This window comes from Electrophorus electricus, chromosome 6 (assembly GCF_013358815.1).
Source record: "Electrophorus electricus isolate fEleEle1 chromosome 6, fEleEle1.pri, whole genome shotgun sequence".
Taxonomy (NCBI): domain Eukaryota; kingdom Metazoa; phylum Chordata; class Actinopteri; order Gymnotiformes; family Gymnotidae; genus Electrophorus; species Electrophorus electricus.
In genome coordinates, this window is record NC_049540.1 from 18,009,616 (window position 1) to 18,027,364 (window position 17,749).

The following is a 17,749-nucleotide window of genomic DNA, read 5'->3' on the forward strand; positions in this document are numbered from 1 at the left end:
CAATTGAGCATGGATTACATGTCTGCATTTTAGAACAAAATTGCAGTTTCTGTGTTATTAGCTATTTCATATCAACTTTTCATATAAAACTTCCCCATTGGTTTAAATGTAGTCACATTTTAATAATTTAACTTTAAATATTAAATTTAACATTTAACTTTAAAAACAATTTAAACTCTTGGACTAAACTAAAATATTGGTCTACTATATTTAGTGTAGAGTAATTTCTTCTCTCAATTTTTTAATACAGTTGCTGATTTCCACTAAAATGAACACAACCAAGGCAGTAACATATTTTATTATTGAAGGTTTGAAGGACAAATATTTTATTCTGTTTTCTGTCTTCCTAATAATATATCTTCTTGTACTGGGGGGAAACAGTATGATTATGTATCTCGTCAGAACAGACTGCAGACTGAATTCACCTATGTACTATTTCCTGGACAATCTGTCCTTCTGTGACATGATCTACACTACAGTGACTATTCCAAACATGCTGTCAGGATTTCTAGTTGAAGTTAAAACCATTTCTAAAACAGGATGCCTTGTACAAATGTATGTTTTTCTTTCCATGAGTGTAACAGGACGTGCTTTGCTAACAGTTATGGCTTTTGATAGGTACTTAGCTATCTGTCATCCTTTACGCTACACATCAGTTATGACTAGGAAGGTTTGTTTTTTGCTCATATTTTTGGCATGGTTCTTTGGATGGATCCTGCCTCTCCCTTCCCTGATTTTAGCAGTGCCACTGCCATTCTGTGGGCCCAACATAGTTAAACATATTTTCTGTGATCACAGCTCACTTGTTAGCCTGGCTTGTACTAACACTACAAATAACAACTTAATTTCACTAATCTTTGCTTTATATGGCCTTATTGGTACTTTCCTGCTAATTCTGGCATCATACATCAGCATTGGGAAAACCATAATCAGAATGGGCTCAGCTGAACAACTGAAAGCTTTTGGTACTTGTGGCTCCCACCTGATAGTGGTCTGTATCTCTTATGTGTCAGCCTCCTGTGTGTACATCTCTTACCGAGTGACCATGTTTGACTCAGAAGTACGTTTGGTTTTTGTTGTGCTTTACTCTGTACTGACTCCCCTGCTGAACCCCTTCATTTACAGCTTAAGGAATAAAGAGCTGCAGGATGCATTTAAAAGGGCCTTCAGCAGATGCAACACAGTCTCACACACAAGTAATTGTGTCAGGAAAGCTGTGCCCTCTATCTCATGATGAAATGGTAACAGATCTGTATAACTTTTACTTTGGTACTCAAATGTTATGCTTCAGCTTGCTTAGAGTTGAGCTAAAGTTTTAAATGTGATAAAATCAAGGGTGGGAGCACAAGAAAAATGCTCCATTACTTTATTATTTTATATATTATTTTATTTATTTATGAGAGACATGGATTCTGCTCTCCATTAATTACATTTTTGTTATACCTTAGAATTTATACTTGTATAACTTGATACTTGTACATAAAGTGCAAAGTGTCAGTAATCTGTCAGACATTGCCAATGATAATAACAGCAAGTGGGTTGTGATTTGAAAATATTGTTCCTAGCAAATCACAATAACAGCAGAGAAACTGGTGCACATAATTTAATTTCTTGGGGACTATGGCCATCTAATGTGGTCTATTCTATATTTTTAATTTCATATTTTAAGTGTTTTTTTTTGCATATGTTAAATAAAAATCTTTGTGGTGTAATTAATATTACAACGTTTACTCTGCCACTGTCTTTTGTCACATTGAAATTTGAAAATCTGGATAGATACCAAAGCCTGATGAATAGAAATCTGCTGGATGAATATCCTGTTAAAAAAAATCATTAATATTTTCATTTATTGTGTCCCTGCTTGTGAATAAACATTCTCATAATTTAGGGACTTTTCCTGCAACCTACCTACAGGCTACCAAAGCTGTTTTTGACTCAGAAATAATTTCAATATACTGTATGTACTTAATATGTTTTTTATGTATATCCTGAGGACTTCTGCAAAACATTTAAAATTTTATAACAGCTGATTCAAATTCAAGGAATTTCAAAGATATTTTGAAACATGTTTGGTCTGTCTTTGTTTGAAGAGACTTCTCTATAAGAGAAGCTTGTATGCTGATTTCCATAGCACTCATTCATTATGTTCACATGGGAGACAAGAATGGACATATTAGTCAGCCAAACAAAGTGAGGCTAGGAACAATAAGAAAAGTAAGAAGAATGCAAAAAATCCAGAAAGTCCTTCCCCTTATGCTTAACATGCTTACTAATGAGTATTTTCAGATATGATTGTGTGTGTGCGTGTTATCAGTGAATATTCTGTTTTACCAAAATAATACTTTTGTCATCTGACCAGTAGATTCACAACCTGGGAGGTGATGTTTCTGTGTTATTGATACATACAATCGTGCTTGTGACCAGTGACTCAGCCTGGTTGGATGTAAATCCTGGCTTTTTGGCATGCCTTATAATAGGCTTCCAAAAATTCCACAATTTTGGATGGCAATTTTCGTTAACTAGCTAGCAAATGACAAATGCCTGTTCAGCAATAAAAAAGCTGATTGAGCATCACTTCTGAATCCTTTCAAGCCAAACCAATGTTTATTCTTGACTTAGGTAGAGCTGTGTCAATCTCCTTTTTAGCTCACTGGTTCTCTAAGTTCTACATTTCTTTTCCTTGACAACTGGATATGCTGTTCCAATCTCTCTCTCTCTCTCTCTCTCTCTCTCTCTCTCTCTCTCTCTCTCTCTCTCTATATATATATATATATATATATATATATATATATATATATATATATATATATATATATAATGGGGAAAAATAATAGCTAGAAACCAAACATAAGTAGACAAGGGCCTGAGACCATGCACAAAAAGAAAGGAGAACAGAGAGTGATGCTTAAATCTACTTCCTAGTGATGATGGGAAATTAGTGATACAAGTATTAGTAATGAGGAGAAGCAGAGTGCTGAGGATGTACAGGTGTAGAGGCACTCATAACAGAAGGTTCCCCCTCTAAGGGTGGTTGGACAGGAGGCCAGTGAGTGACAGTGGGAGTACGGTCCCAGCTGGTTGGGCCTCCACAGAATGGGATCCAGCAAATCCTTGTCAGGCATCCAGGACCTCTCCTCTAGGTCTTGTTCCAGACTATTGGGTGTTAGAGCTGTCCCTAACATTGCAAGTAGAGCTCTCAAAGCAAGTAGTCAAGTAGTGCTCTCAAAGCATTTGTAGGCCTTGATGGGCCAGGGGTGGTATTTCCAGTGCATTATTCTCCTGCAGGACCCTGTACAACAGGCCTGAGGAGAGATTCATGCAAAGAAGGAGAAAGGAATAGGTGAGCTGGGGGTGAAGGCCTTAAATTACCTGGTTTGTCTACTTAAGGACCTTGACAAGCTCAGTGTATTATGCTCTCTTTTCCTTACACTGATGTCCAAGAGGCAGGTTCTGGGTGGACAATCATACTCTCTGCCCAAGCTGGCATGTGTGCGCCTCCCTACAGTGGTGATCTGCTTGCATTCCATTCAGATGGATGGTCCTCTCTAGCTAGAAATGTATGGATGTTCACACCTCCTTATTGCTGTTGAGGTATTTGTTGAATTCTGAAACGTCATGCTTCTTGGGTGACCAAGGAGGCAGCCGGAAGCTGAGGTAGCACTGGAAGGGCGTCAGTAGGGCATCAGTCTGGAGGAGGTGGCTGGATGAGCATGTAAGAGAAATCAGACAAAAGGTTTTAGAGTAAAGATCGATCACTACTAGAATGGTAGTATCACCTTCAGTTAGTCACAAAGTCCACAGTGAGGTGTGACCTAGGGTGCTGAGGGACAAGCAGAGGCTAGAGCATCCCTGTAGGCAGCTGATGGGGTCTTTTGGACCAGAGGCACATCACATAACATTGCACATCAGCAAAGAGGCCAACAGTAGCAGCTGGCTAGAAACGGTGTGATTTAAAATGAAACCATTTGAGGAAAGTTCAGAAACATCTTAGATAGAAGTCTGAAGAAGGTCAAAAGACAAAGAGACAGTAGGATTCTCAAGCAGTTTAGGTGTGGGAGTCCCAAGATTACATACCATAAGATCATCAGTAAACCAAGAACAGAACCCGCAACATTTTTTTTAAACCAGTGAAGTAAAGAAAATCTGGTTTAATAATACATTGTCATATGTCTTGCTCCTTCTCTCTCTTATGGTGTTCCTCCTCATCTGTTTGTTTGTTTATTATTTTTAGCCATGTCCTTCTGTTTTTTCACTGTGCTCCTGCTACTGGACCTCACTCCCAGGCAAAAGATTACTTGCTCACCTGTCTCCAGTCATGCACATTAGCATCTAGATGTGGATAATTGTTGTGTCTTTGCCTGCATCTGCAGTATTTATGTTTTCATTAAATGTCTTTATTTTGGATTCTATGCTTATTTATTGCCTGTTTCTGCCACATGCCACACAGTGTTACAAAAGGCATCTAAATGGATGAATAAAAACAAGCTATATGCTGTTTTTCAAAACATTACATGGACTTAATTATATAAACTTTGCTCCCTGTCCTATCACAGCTGCCATAAGGTTAATTAGACCATGCCTTAAAACAAAAGATTATGGTATTATTGTTTCTGTAGGAATGTTCAACTCTAGCACTCATTATACATATGAACAGAGCATATCCTTCCAGCTGCTTCTTTTGTTGATCACAGTTTTACTCAAGCTGTAGATAAGAGGCATCACCTTGAAGTCTATCGTAAATGATTTTGCTGAGGGCAAGCCACATCGTATGAACTGCACAAGAGTGACTGCATGCCTTAAGAGCATTGACTTATTTGAGTCATACAAATAGCAAGTAAATAAGAAAAGACATATTTTTTATTTATTATATATACCTTATATGTCCTAATTACACCACTGACTTAAGTAATCAGCAAAATATTTGTGAAGTATACATTCTAAAAAGAGATAAATATATATTTACATTCAAAATAGATATACTCATAAAATACTCTAAGATTAGTGCTTTCTAATAAAAATGAATGGTCTATTTTAAGGTCAATAAGGTAATTTTGGATTAAAAAAAATATGATAAATAAAATTAAATTAAATAGGTTCATCCCTAAGCAGATGATGGGTGAGTAGTTGGTCAGTAGGACAAATAATAATTATAGTCACATGTATTTTAGAACTGTTTTTGAGGTTATATAACCATGTCAATATTAACCCACATAAATTAATGATGTAACTGACTGTATACCCAATATGAAGCTTAAAAAACAATAGTTTGGGAAACAGTTGTCAGGAAATAAAGTTAAACAAGGTACTCCCTGCCATTGTAACAAAGCAATTAAGATCCTGCATTCAAATCCAGGAGGGGTGATAAAGCTTGTGTAGTTATCCTTTAAGTACATGAAGTCAGAATTGACTCAAAATTGCATTCACCCATGTACTTTTTTTTGAGAATATGTCCTTCTTTGATATGGTATTTACAAGAGTGACTATTCCAAAAATAATTTAAGCTGGAGTTAAGAGTTTCTTCTTTTGAATGCTTTGTGCAAAGGTACATACTCTCTATGGCTGTAACAGGATGTACTTTACTTAGAGTGATGGGTATCAACAGGAACCTAGCTATTTGTCTTCCATTATATTACGAATCAATTATGACCAGGAGGGTTTGTTTTTTTCTCAAAGTTTTAGACTGGGTCTGTGGATGGGCCATTCCTCTTCCTGCCCTGTTTTAGCAGTGCCACTGCCCTTCTGTGGGCCAAAGTTAAACATATCCTGGGTGATCATTTACATTTACATTTTACATTTACAGCATTTAGCAGGCGCTCTTATCCAGAGTAACTTACAAAAGTGCTTTGTCATTTACTCATAGGATACATACTAGCCAGTATGTAGGTTAGAGTCCAGTTTACAAATTATCTAGAATACTGTAGAAATTAAGGACAGCAAGTGGGAGTTTATTCCACCATCTTGGAGCCAAGACAGAAAATAGTCTCGATGCTTGTCTTTCATGAGACCTGAAGCATAGTATTTCTTGGCCATTGATCTCATGTATGAAGGGACTGGTCCATTTTTGGCTTTGTAGGCAAGCAACAAGGTTTTAAATCTGATGCGTGCAGCTACTGGAAGCCAATGAAGGGAGTGCAGCAGTGGAGTAACGAACTTCACAAGATAGAAGACCAGTCGTGCTGCTGCATTTTGGACAAGTTGCAGAGGTTTGATGGCTCTTAGAGGAAGACCAGCAAGTAGCGAGTTGCAATAGTCTAGCTTTGAGATCACTAGAGACTGCACAAACACCTGGGTAGCTTCCTGCGAGAGAAAGGGCTGAATCCTGCTCACTTGTGCATCTGTCTTGACCAACATCACAAGGAACAGTGTAGTAGCACTAATCTTTGCCTTAATTGTCCTTATTCGTATTTTCCTGCTAATTCTATCATCATACAACAGTATCGGAAAACCATCATCAGAATGGGTTCAGCTGAAAGACTGAAAGTTTTTGTTGCTTGTTGCTCCCATCCGATAGTGGTCTGTATCTCCTATGTGTTAGCCACCTGTGTGTACATCTCATACAGAGTGTCCATGTGTGACCCAGAAGTTCATTGGGTTGTGCTGTGCATTACTGTGTACTGACACCTGCTGACCAGTAAAGTAGGCCTTCAGCAGGTGCAGCATCACGGCTTTCAAAGATTCTCGTCTTACTTCTTACCAGCTCAAACCATTTTGACCTTCCCATCCTAATAGCACATTTGGTTGGAGCAGTCTGTTACTACTTATATATAGAAATTCACTTTATATGTGATAGCACTGTTTTGCTCACAAATATACCACAGACTACACCACCACAACAATTCAGTTTGAAGTAATAAATTGAATTTCCCAGAGTAATGCCTTGACTCCTCTTAGTAAGTCATCCTTTGGTAATATTTCAAACTTGAGGCTGACTAGTCCTGTCAGTCAAATTACTGGACATTAATTTTGTCCTATTCAGTCAAATTACTAGACTTGTATCACTCATGTGGACATGAAAGTCAGAGGCCAAGACTATCATTAAAGCCTTTCTTATTGAAGGATTTAACTGAATCAATCAAATTCAGTTCATTCAACTACAACAGTGTCATGTCTACAAGCAACCCTAATCCCCAGGATTGACAGTCAATCATCATCATGATCAGCCTCCTATTAACTAAGCATACTAACTAAGCATCTTCCCTTAATAAATTTACTATATCAGCACTGGTTTTCCTCTCACTATTTGTGAAGGACTATTGTTTGCCTTGTGCCTACGTACCAAGTGGGTTTCCTTGTAGCCCTTTTTTTTGACCTATTTCTTCTTTGAGTGTTGGATTACATTTTTGTACTTCGACTTTACTGATTTTGATCCTAGCCTTTCTGATTTTCACCTTCAGATTGTGTAGTAACCCTTGTAACCCTCTTGATTAAATTACTGCCTTGCATTTTTCCAGACCATGACAATCTATGATGTACATGGTACACATGAGATTAAAAATAATTTAAGTTTATTAATTTTGTTTTTGACTTTACATCCTTTCTCATTTTTTCTCATGTTTTTATAATTTGATGCATGGCTATTTTTCTGTGATGGGCTTGTTAATGAAACTACTTTAAATACAATAGTACTCCACTAAGAGTAAAAGCAAGTCTCAAAATATGTTAAAATTAATCTACAATAATGGGTAAGGCATTGATTTTAGTCATTTCATCTATGCATGTATCTATGACATTTCTCAGCTCTGTTTTTTGCATCCTGCAGTTCTTTATTGTTTAAGGTACTGTTATGCTTGTACCTGTGATTCAGGAGGATCACCACCAGAGGTCATCATCCCCAAAGTTCTGTCTCTCCGAAACATTCTCACCTGCAAGTCATCACCTCATTACTATCCATTAAAAAAGACTATCACTGATACAACCAATCTTAGTTACAAGAGCAACAACAATTTAGTTAGAAGGGCCTCTTGAAAGAGTTGGTGTTAGTTGTATAGCTGAGAATGTCCCTCGAAAATAAATAAAATACTGACATTTTAGGTAGGTAGATATCTGTGGACTGGTGACGAATAGCCAAAGACTCATCTATGGAAATGGTCTGTGTTATGCCTTTATTTTATGACCCATGGGAAGGTCATAAATAATTCTGATAGTCAAATTTTGGTATGTTTAATCTCAGTTTTGCCATGTTATTATGTTATAAACATAAATTATGTTTCTACTCTTCCTTGTCTGTATTATCTCCTTAATCTCACAAGGAAAACTTAGGACTATTTATACTGAATTTGTTTACAGTGCTCATGTAAGTATCCAGAACTGTTATTCTGTTCATGTTTAAAGTCTTGTATTCAGTGACATTATAGACAATTTCAGTATAAACAGTTCTAAGATCTCCTCATGAGCTTAAGAAGAGAATACAGACAAGGATGACAGAATTTTTTAACTTAATAAAAGGAAATATTAAATATGAAATGCTTAAAAATAAAAATAATTAATTGTAAACAAATCTATATAATTGTAAATAATAAAATAATATGCATTGCAAGAACTTTTAATTAATTACAATTATAATTACTATTTAATTCTAATTAATTCTAATTATAGCTTCAGAATTATTAATCATTTTTACTGGCTCTTTGGCATGTAAATGAATCAATAGGACACTGATAAAAGAAAGAAAAGTAAGACAAATAAATGATAATGATGGGCTTAAAGGATTAACATATTAACAGTTAAATGTTCAAATTACCCCAATACACAATAAAAATAAAAACTGCAAACCCACCTAATTTCTCAAAACACTTCATGAGGAAGGAGTGAATAAAGAAAAAAAACACAATGACACACCTTGAAATGGCTGATAATTCCTTTCAAAACCTCAGCGGTCAAGGATTACTTTTTAAACCTCAACAGTTGACCTATGTATGTGATTTTACAAGGGGAAACAGGATGTGTGTGTAAGAAGGTCAGAAGGGTGAAAGGAAAAGTTGGTTGGGAACAGTTGGTCCAACTGCTTCTGGTGATCATGAGCACTGCATGAGAACAGATTAGAGAGTGCTAAAATCACAAGAATAGAGACAGTGGGCAGTCCATGTCTAAAGAACATGATATTCTTCATACTAGACTAACATAATTGATTTTATTCTAAGGAGAAGAATTTGATTCTTACACTAAATATTATGAATTAAACAATATAAATTACACTGTAACAACTTTCAACATATCAATGCTAAGAAACGACTTAGGATTCTGTTTAGAGTCCTGTGTGCCCAACAGAGAATAGCAGCCTATTGAACCTTTCCAGCTGTAGGTTGCCTTGAGGGTGATATGGTTTTTGCTGCACTTGCATATCTCCAACATCAGCAGGAAGTGACGGATCAGTTTGGACTCAAAGTCATGCTCCTAATCAGAGTGTATCCACGTAAGGAGCCCATAATGTACAAAATATTTCTCCATCAAAACCTTGGCATATTGTGAAACTGTGATGGTTGACCTTATACTGTGTGTAATTAAAATTGGCCTCTCAGAGTGAAGTGCCTTTAAAACTGACACCAGCAATATCCAAATTTTACTACACACACTTCCACTTTTATTATTATTATTATTATTATTATTATTATTATTATTATTAGTTGCATTTATATAGTGCCTTTCTCAAACTCAAGGTCGCTTTTACAAATATCTTTATTTATTTATTTATTTATTTATTTTTAGCAGACTTCCACAACCTGGCTTCAACCATCATAATCTGGTTTGATGCTTGATCTCCTCAGGCCATGGGGAAAATCTAATCATCTGAGATCACGAGATCCATCCATGAATGGTATAAGTTCAAGATATGGACAAGTGCACACAAAATCTCTGCCATTCCTACCAGTATGGTCATCATTTATTTTAAAGACAAACAGAGAAAATGACTCTGTGCACTCTTTAAAATCAGCAGCTTTGTCCTTTGTTCAGTAGCTTTTTGAACAGGAACCTTGATTCGTAATGCACATTTTATGAGCTTTTATGACTGTTTTACCCACCTTGTTTTTATTCCAGCACACTGTAGCATTCTGTACTTCTTTGTACATATACAAATGTCATTTTCCAACATGCACACACTGCTACAGGCAGTCCATGCTGACTGCTGTATCAGTTAAAAACATATTCCTGCACTATTCACACATAATAGGAAATATTGTTGTAAAGAACTGTATGTTGAACTATTGACATTAATTGTGCTATATTTTGTCTGACTCTTTATCCTTTTTCTGTAAATATATCATACAGTTGTCTGTATTTATTGGTTTGATTTCTAATTTTATATTCTGCGTTATATTTTCTAAGTACAAGTTTCACCAAGACAAATTTCTCTTAAGTGTTATTGTACATAACCAACAAAGTATTTCTGCTTTGAGTATTATGATAGCACATTTATTAACAATGAAAGAAACTATTTAATGTTTACAGGCTACAGAGCTACTTTCTTAATTTATATTCTGCTTGTAAGCACTACTTTGACCAAGACAAATTTCCCTTAAGTCTGATTGAAATATTGAAATGGTGCATTTATTAAAAACAAACAAACAAAGAAAACCACCTAATGTTTACAGGCTACAGAGGTGTATGTTCATAGTATGTTTAAATGATGTCATGCAATTACAAAAAATATGCAAAATTAATTTCCATAAATGTATATATTTTAAATATACATTTTATAAAACATTCAATTTAAGACTTAATGAATTAGCTAACCACATGATAATGAACAGATTTAAACTGTTAAACAGATTTAAATTTTAACATACAGTTTACTATTATAAGAGCATGGTATGGCATATACAGAACAGTTACATTTACTTTGACATTGTACATTTTTATCAAAATCTGATTAGAAATATTTTTTTTTATGATAAATGATGGTTTCATCAAGATTTATACTTCACTGTTTATGTTCATATACATAAGCTCTTATTGTTTTATTAAACTTTTACGTGTGACCAGGCCATACATATATTTATGTACATTTATATAATTAAAAAATAATACTCCATCTCATTTTGTGACAAGATAAAAGATAAAATTTTAAATATTAAAACAAAAATCAATATTAAAGATAATGCTAGCCAAAGGCATCCAGCAGTATTCTGACAAATGAAATAGAGTATGTATTTTGTAAATATTAAAGAAATGACCAAGGATATTGTTTTTTTCTTTGTTTGATTAACATTTTGTCCCCGGTAGCTATGTATTGTGTTCTTCATGGTCTTTACCTGTAATAATAATATAATAATAATATTTAATAATCTTGCCACAAATGCCAAACTAATGACACCAAATACAAAATACAGTTGTCAACACAATCTCTTTTAAAGTAATTTAAAAATTAACTGTCCTCTGAAATGCATCCTGCTTCTCTGGACACATCATAGGTGATGTTTTCTGGAGTCACAGGATATTTCAGGTATTTCATCAATCAGACACCCTACCTCACATGATCTAGGCAGGGCTGATCAAGCATGTCTGGCATGTCTAAACCCCTGCAAGATGTCAACAATTTGAAAACTTGGCAACCAGTTTAACAAAGTATAATCATTCTGAAATCACTTTCCTTTTCTGTAGTATCTGCTCAAAACACTGCCTGATTTCTTTGGTTTGAAATCCATATATAATAGGGTTAAGACTGGTGGGAATAACATAGAACAAGACACTAGCCAGTTTTTCATGTTCCAAATATTGTGGGAATCGATGCAGAATAATTACGGTTAATCCACATCCAAGGACAATTAGGTACACGATCAAATGTGCACTGCATGTTTTCATAGCCTTGCTCTTCAGTGCACTGTTTCTATTTTTTATGCAGACAATTGCAATTTTTAGGTAAGTGAAACTGATGCATGATATCGAGATGATCCAGAACAAAGAAGAGGATGATAATCCAATGACCTGATTAATTAATAGATTCTCACAAGAAAGTTTAAACAGAGAAGGATTATCACAGTATGGATTTGAAATAGTTGAACTACAGTGTGACAGCTTAATAGTAAGAGCCAATATAGCACCAACTGGGACAATTGCTACTGTCCAAGCTAATGCAGATAGTTTAACAACCATTTTGTTGGTCATTATTGTGTTGTATTGTAGAGGGTTGCATATGGCCACATACCTGTCAAAAGCCATGATCATCAGTATAGTGTGTGCTGTTGTACTAAATGCGTGAACACCATATGCCTGAATTACACATGCAACATAGCTGATATATCTCTCAGAATCATCTTTAAAGATGTCTTTGAGCAAACCAGGCATAACAGTAGAAGCACCAAGTACATCATTAAGGGGAAGGTTAAGAAAGAGAAGGTACATTGGTTTGTGAAGAGCTTTCTCCATTGATATCAGGACCATAAGTCCAAGATTGGATATCATAATGAAAAGATAGACTAAGAAAAGAAGAATAAACACTGGATAAGCAGACTGATGTGTGACCCTCAATCCTTCGATTATAAGAATTTGATTTCTGTATGTTCCGTTTTCCATCACCTCGCCTGCAATGCTGTGGAAGTAAAGAAAATGATCACATTAATAGTCTGAATTTGTTCATTTTTGAAAACAAGATGTGTATGATTAATAATCAGCTTTAAACACACAGTCTATCCACATAGACAATTAAAATACACAGACAGGGCTTCATTTTCGTAAAAAAAACAAAAACAAAACATTTATATAAAACATTAAAATGTGTCTTTATGTTTAATATTGTTCAAAAATGCTTCTTTCTTTTAATATTATTTGAAAATAATATTTAAAAGTTTAAACAGACATTTATATTGCCCTAATAAGAAATTAAGTTAATTTGCCATGACAAATTTGTAAATATATTTTAAACAAATGAAAGTATACTTGTAACATACCATTGAAACAGTGTGCAGGATTAAGCTTTCTGCAGCTCACCAATGACCATGTATCACCAGTGAGGTGGTCTGTGCCAAATTTGTTATAACATCTTCTGTACTATGATGGTCTGATATGAGCACATATGGGTACAAAAGCAATTTATTAACAGTGTCCTTTACACCTGAAAATGTCCTTAGGGAATTAATAAAAAACAAGTCTAAAATCAGTGGTAGGTAGGTACCTGTGGAGTAATGATACACAGGTAAAGCATTATCTAAAATAATTATTATAGATTTATTTTAAATATTAAGCTACAAGCTAGATTTCACCTCCATCTAGTAACTATGGAATATAATCAGTTAGTGAGAGGTTATCTGTTGTATCTGCTTTAACATTTTATGAGATGGAAATGAAAGTGGGTTTTGTTCAGTGATTAAATATAATCATGAACTGAGGAAGGATGCAAACGTTGAGAAGTGTGATGTTTATTAAGGTAAAAATCAATGTGTTGACACTAAAAATAAATAATAATAAAATATAGGTTACAGTTGCTTTCATAGTAAGCCTACCTCCTGCTTCAATCTGATGACACAAAAGGAGACATATTTGTTGGTGTCCTATTACGCTGGACATCTAAAACAACTACATATGTCATCTCTCTTCTGGTTAGGATTTAGAGTATTATTCGGGCATTTTTCTCGCTCGCTCTCTTTCTTCTTCACATGCTTTGGTCCACGCTATTTTGAAACATGTATCCTCTGGAAGATGTGTCGCAGGCATGTTTCTTGCTCTTTGTCTGCTCACTGACCAAACCAATCCAAGTCAGAAGACTGGTGGCTAAAGAAAGCATCAGCTGCAAATTTACTTTATTAAAGTATTTGTTGTACATTTCTAATTGTTTCCCAATATCATATTTAATATTGCCTTAATTCTAACAGAATTTAATTTGAACAACATTGCTGTAAAAATTATTGTCTTAAGTTCTGTAAAAACTCATTCATAGTTGATAATGAAGAGGCTTTCATATTTTTATGCTGTTTTAGTGTTGTTTAACCTGTGAGAGTGACTATCTGGGCAGAGACTACTTATCAAACCAAACAATAATAATATATATATATATATATATATATATATTTTTTTTTTAAATAAACAAGACTCATATTGAACCAAGCAGAACTAACTACAAATAAAAGAAAGATCACAAAACAAAGATGATTGGGAGGAACAACCTACACGTGAAACTAAATAAGTCTCAACAAGCTACTAAACAGTCAGGAGGAAAGAATTAACTGATCAAATCCTCACTGACACATGGGAAATGCATGTACAGACTTTACTCTGTGATCAATTGAACAGATCGGAACCGGAAGCTCTATCAACACGATAGCGCTTTCGGTTCCAGTCTGTTCAATTCATCAGGTAGTTCACAGGCCTGCATGCACAACAAAGAATTGATAGACAGTGAGTGACAGTGAGTTTTCCTTGATCTGCCGGACTTGGTACCTGAAGCTGGTTTGATGAGTCTGACTGTGTTAGCCATCTGGCAGAGTCCCGGGTCCCCTTTACGTTGTTGATTCACAAACTTATGCATGCAACATTGGTCTTTTGCTAGATTTTCATTGACAGTGATTCTAAGAGCCATTCTTGTTCTGCTGATGATTTGGGGACTGGTCAATCACCAGCCAAACAACACATCTTCAGTATTTCAGGGCAAAATAAAAAGGTTTTGCTTAATCAAAAGTGTAAATCGCAAGAAAAAGGAAGAATGAGTGTCTGTGATGATTGAATTAAGATGAACATGCACTAAAGGAAAAGAACATTTTAAATAAAATGATAAAATGAGTCATTTTAGTTTGCTTAGCAAGATGCTGTTGGATTGATTTCTTTAAAGGATTACATTTCATAGTTCTTCATGCACAAGTGGGTTAGACTTTGGCAAAAAACATTTCACATCTGCATTCTTTTGCCCTCCTCCTCAATGCTCTCCTAGACAGGGATATCGAACCTTTATCAGGTACACAACAAACAAAGTGGATGCCTTGTTTTATACATATTAAATAGCCTTTGTTTTCATGATAAGGGAAGGAATAAGCATTCTTTTAAGGCATTCCAATTGGGTTTACCACAAATGGATCAAACAAAATAAAACAATCTGTGGATTCTACGTCTGCCTGATTTGACACTCATTATGGCTGCAGAGGCGGAACTTATGCTTTAAAGCCATTTAGTGAAAACTAACAAGGGCATTCCTTTTTGCTCCACTGAGGTTTTTTTTTTGTTTGTTTGTTTGTTTGGTTTTTTTTGGAGAGGAGAGGAGTGGTCCCCAGTGTGCACACTGAGAGCTCATCAGAGGAAAGTGCTGCTTTACCATCATGGGGAGAGATGTGAGAAAATGGATTGGGAGTGAACTCTTGGGAGTGAACACCAGTAAAGTAGCAGGACCAGATGGGATCTGCTATTGTTTTCTCAAAGCCTGTGCAGTCCAGCTGGCTCCAGTATTTACAGACATTTTTAATCTCTTACTGATGCTGGGCATCATTTCAGCATGCTTCAAACAATCCACCACCACAACCGCTTCACTGACAATGCTATCACTCATTTGTTCCACACAACACTGACTCATCTGGACATTAGGAAGTATAATTATGTTAAAATGCTGTTTGCTGACAACAGCTCAGCATTTAACACCATTATCCCCTCCAATTTCATAACCAAGCTGGAAGATTTGGCACTTGATCTCCAGCTTCCTGACAGACCACAAGCAATGCAAGTAGGCAAATGTGTCTCATCCACACTCTGCACCAGAGCCTCGTGAGGCTGCGTCTTGAGCCCTCTGCTGTACTCACGTTACACTTATGACTGTGTAGCCACTTCCAGCTCTACCACCATCCTCAAGTTTGCTGATGACACTGTGGTAATAGGCCTGAACTCTGATGAGAGAAGATGAAGGCCTATGTAGATTGCCGTCCATGCTACATTCACTTAAATCACCTGAGATCCTGGTCAATTATTACACTGACACTATCTCAATAGCACTTAATAGCACATTCTCCTCTTCAAACATGAGTTGTGACTTTCTGTCACCCCCTCTGTGGTTAACTTGTGAACTTAGGTTAATGAAAGCAATAGGCTGGTAACTGGAGCACCTTAGTAAGAAAACTAAACTGACAGCTCATGCAGTTGCTTATAAGGAACACATTCTGTCCTGTAAAACTGCCATGCATAAGGCCAAGGCTGACTTTCAGGCCACCAATATTACCAACTGCTGCGGTAATCCAAGAGTCCTCTTTTTTACAATTAATAAATTGCTGCAGCCTGCTTGCAGTTTCCCTTTAATCCCTTAAACTGCCCTCTGGAATGACCTTTTGGCTTTCTTCATTGAGAAGCTTAGGAACATTTACATTTGCCCCCCAGTTGTTAACCACCTTTAAACTTTTCACCAGATCAATGAGAGTTTTGTATCCAGCCTCATCAACTGCTCTAAAGCAACTACTTGTATTTTAGACCCTCTGGCTTCCCCATCTGATTAAAGCTTGCCAGCCTTCACTTTGCCCACTCATCACCTCAGTCATAAATGCTTCACTTAGCTCAGGCTATGTTCCTCACAATTTAAAAGTAGCTGCTATTACCCCAGTCCTGAAGAAGTCAGCCCTTGACCCCCATAATATTCACTTCCTTATCTCAGTAAGATACTGGAATGCATAGTGTTGGCTCAATTTAAGGATAATCTTACCTCCAACAACCTTTCTGAGCAGTTTCAGTCTAGATTCAGAGTAAATTACAGCACAGAAACTGCTCTGGAAAGGGTCATGAATGATCTGTTATTGGCAGCTAATGTTGGTATAGTGAATATAATTGTCCTCCTAGATCTTACAGCAGTATTTGATACAGTCTTACATCACACATTGTTGCATAGGCTAGAGACCTGGACCAGTGTCACTGACACACGCAATTGCTTGGTTTAGGTCATATCTCACCAACAGGCAACAGTTCATCATTCTTGGCATCTTTAGGTCAGGTACTTCTGCTCTCACTCATGATGTCCCCCAGGGTTCAGTTCTTGGCCCCCTTCTGTTTATAATCTACTTGCTCCCATTTGGTAATATTATCTGATGGCACGGTCTTCAGTTTCACTGTTATGTAGATGATGCTCAAGTTCACATCTGCACCAAGCCCTCTGATATACTGCCCCCTGACTCACTGACCAGCTACCTGGTTGACATTAAAAACCGTATGGCTTTGAACCTAATTGTAGTACACAGGCTTCTGGTCCATTATCGCATACAGTATAATATCTTACTCCTGGTTTTTAAATCTTTACATGGTCTAGCTCCTGATTACCTCTTTGCTCTGTTGTCCAGACACAGTCCCTCACAGTTGCTCCAGTCTGCAGATGCTCATTTGCTCTGTGTTCCTCCTGCCAAATTACACACTTATGCTGATAGCGCTTTTAGTGTTGCTGTCTGCAACGTGATGTGACAAGGAAGTGGGATCCCAAGGCAAGTCTCCATAAAAAAGAATTTATTTATTATCAACACAAACAAAACCAAAACACAAAGAACAGAGCAAAACACACTAAACCACAACAACTTAGTGAACAGCAAACTTGTAAACACTGGTGTTTACAAGTTACATGTTTTACACATTAGTTAGGAGTGGAATACATGGGGTCAAACACCATCAACAAAAAACAGTAAAATAGCTTCCCATGTGCCAACAAGGAACCTAACTACAGACATGTGTGACAGGATCAACAAACAAGGTAGAGGCATGCGCTAGACACACACACAAACATGGGGAAGAGTATAGGAGGGGGCTATGCCGTGACAAGTCCAAAGCTGTGGAACTCCATCCCCTTGCACCTACGTCTCTGCCCATCACT

General features: G+C 36.3%; 2 protein-coding genes across 2 annotated transcripts; one reads left to right on the plus strand and one right to left on the minus strand.

Annotated features, from left to right (window-relative positions):
* The first annotated feature begins 268 nt into the window (after nt 1-268).
* On the plus strand, nt 269-1,234 carry LOC113582270 (olfactory receptor 6N1-like). The gene has a single exon (XM_027017954.2). The coding sequence runs from the start codon at nt 269-271 to the stop codon at nt 1,232-1,234; it is 966 nt and encodes a 321-aa protein (XP_026873755.2).
* A 10,334-nt stretch (nt 1,235-11,568) lies between these two features.
* LOC113582848 (olfactory receptor 4E1-like) lies at nt 11,569-12,510 on the minus strand. The gene has a single exon (XM_027018865.1). The coding sequence runs from the start codon at nt 12,508-12,510 to the stop codon at nt 11,569-11,571; it is 942 nt and encodes a 313-aa protein (XP_026874666.1).
* Between the last annotated feature and the right edge of the window lie 5,239 nt (nt 12,511-17,749).

Bases quoted from the DNA above. Each gene is read 5' to 3' on its own strand.
- LOC113582270 (XM_027017954.2), top strand. From the start codon at position 269: ATGAACACAACCAAGGCAGTAACATATTTTATTATTGAAGGTTTGAAG.
- LOC113582848 (XM_027018865.1), bottom strand. From the start codon at position 12,510: ATGGAAAACGGAACATACAGAAATCAAATTCTTATAATCGAAGGATTG.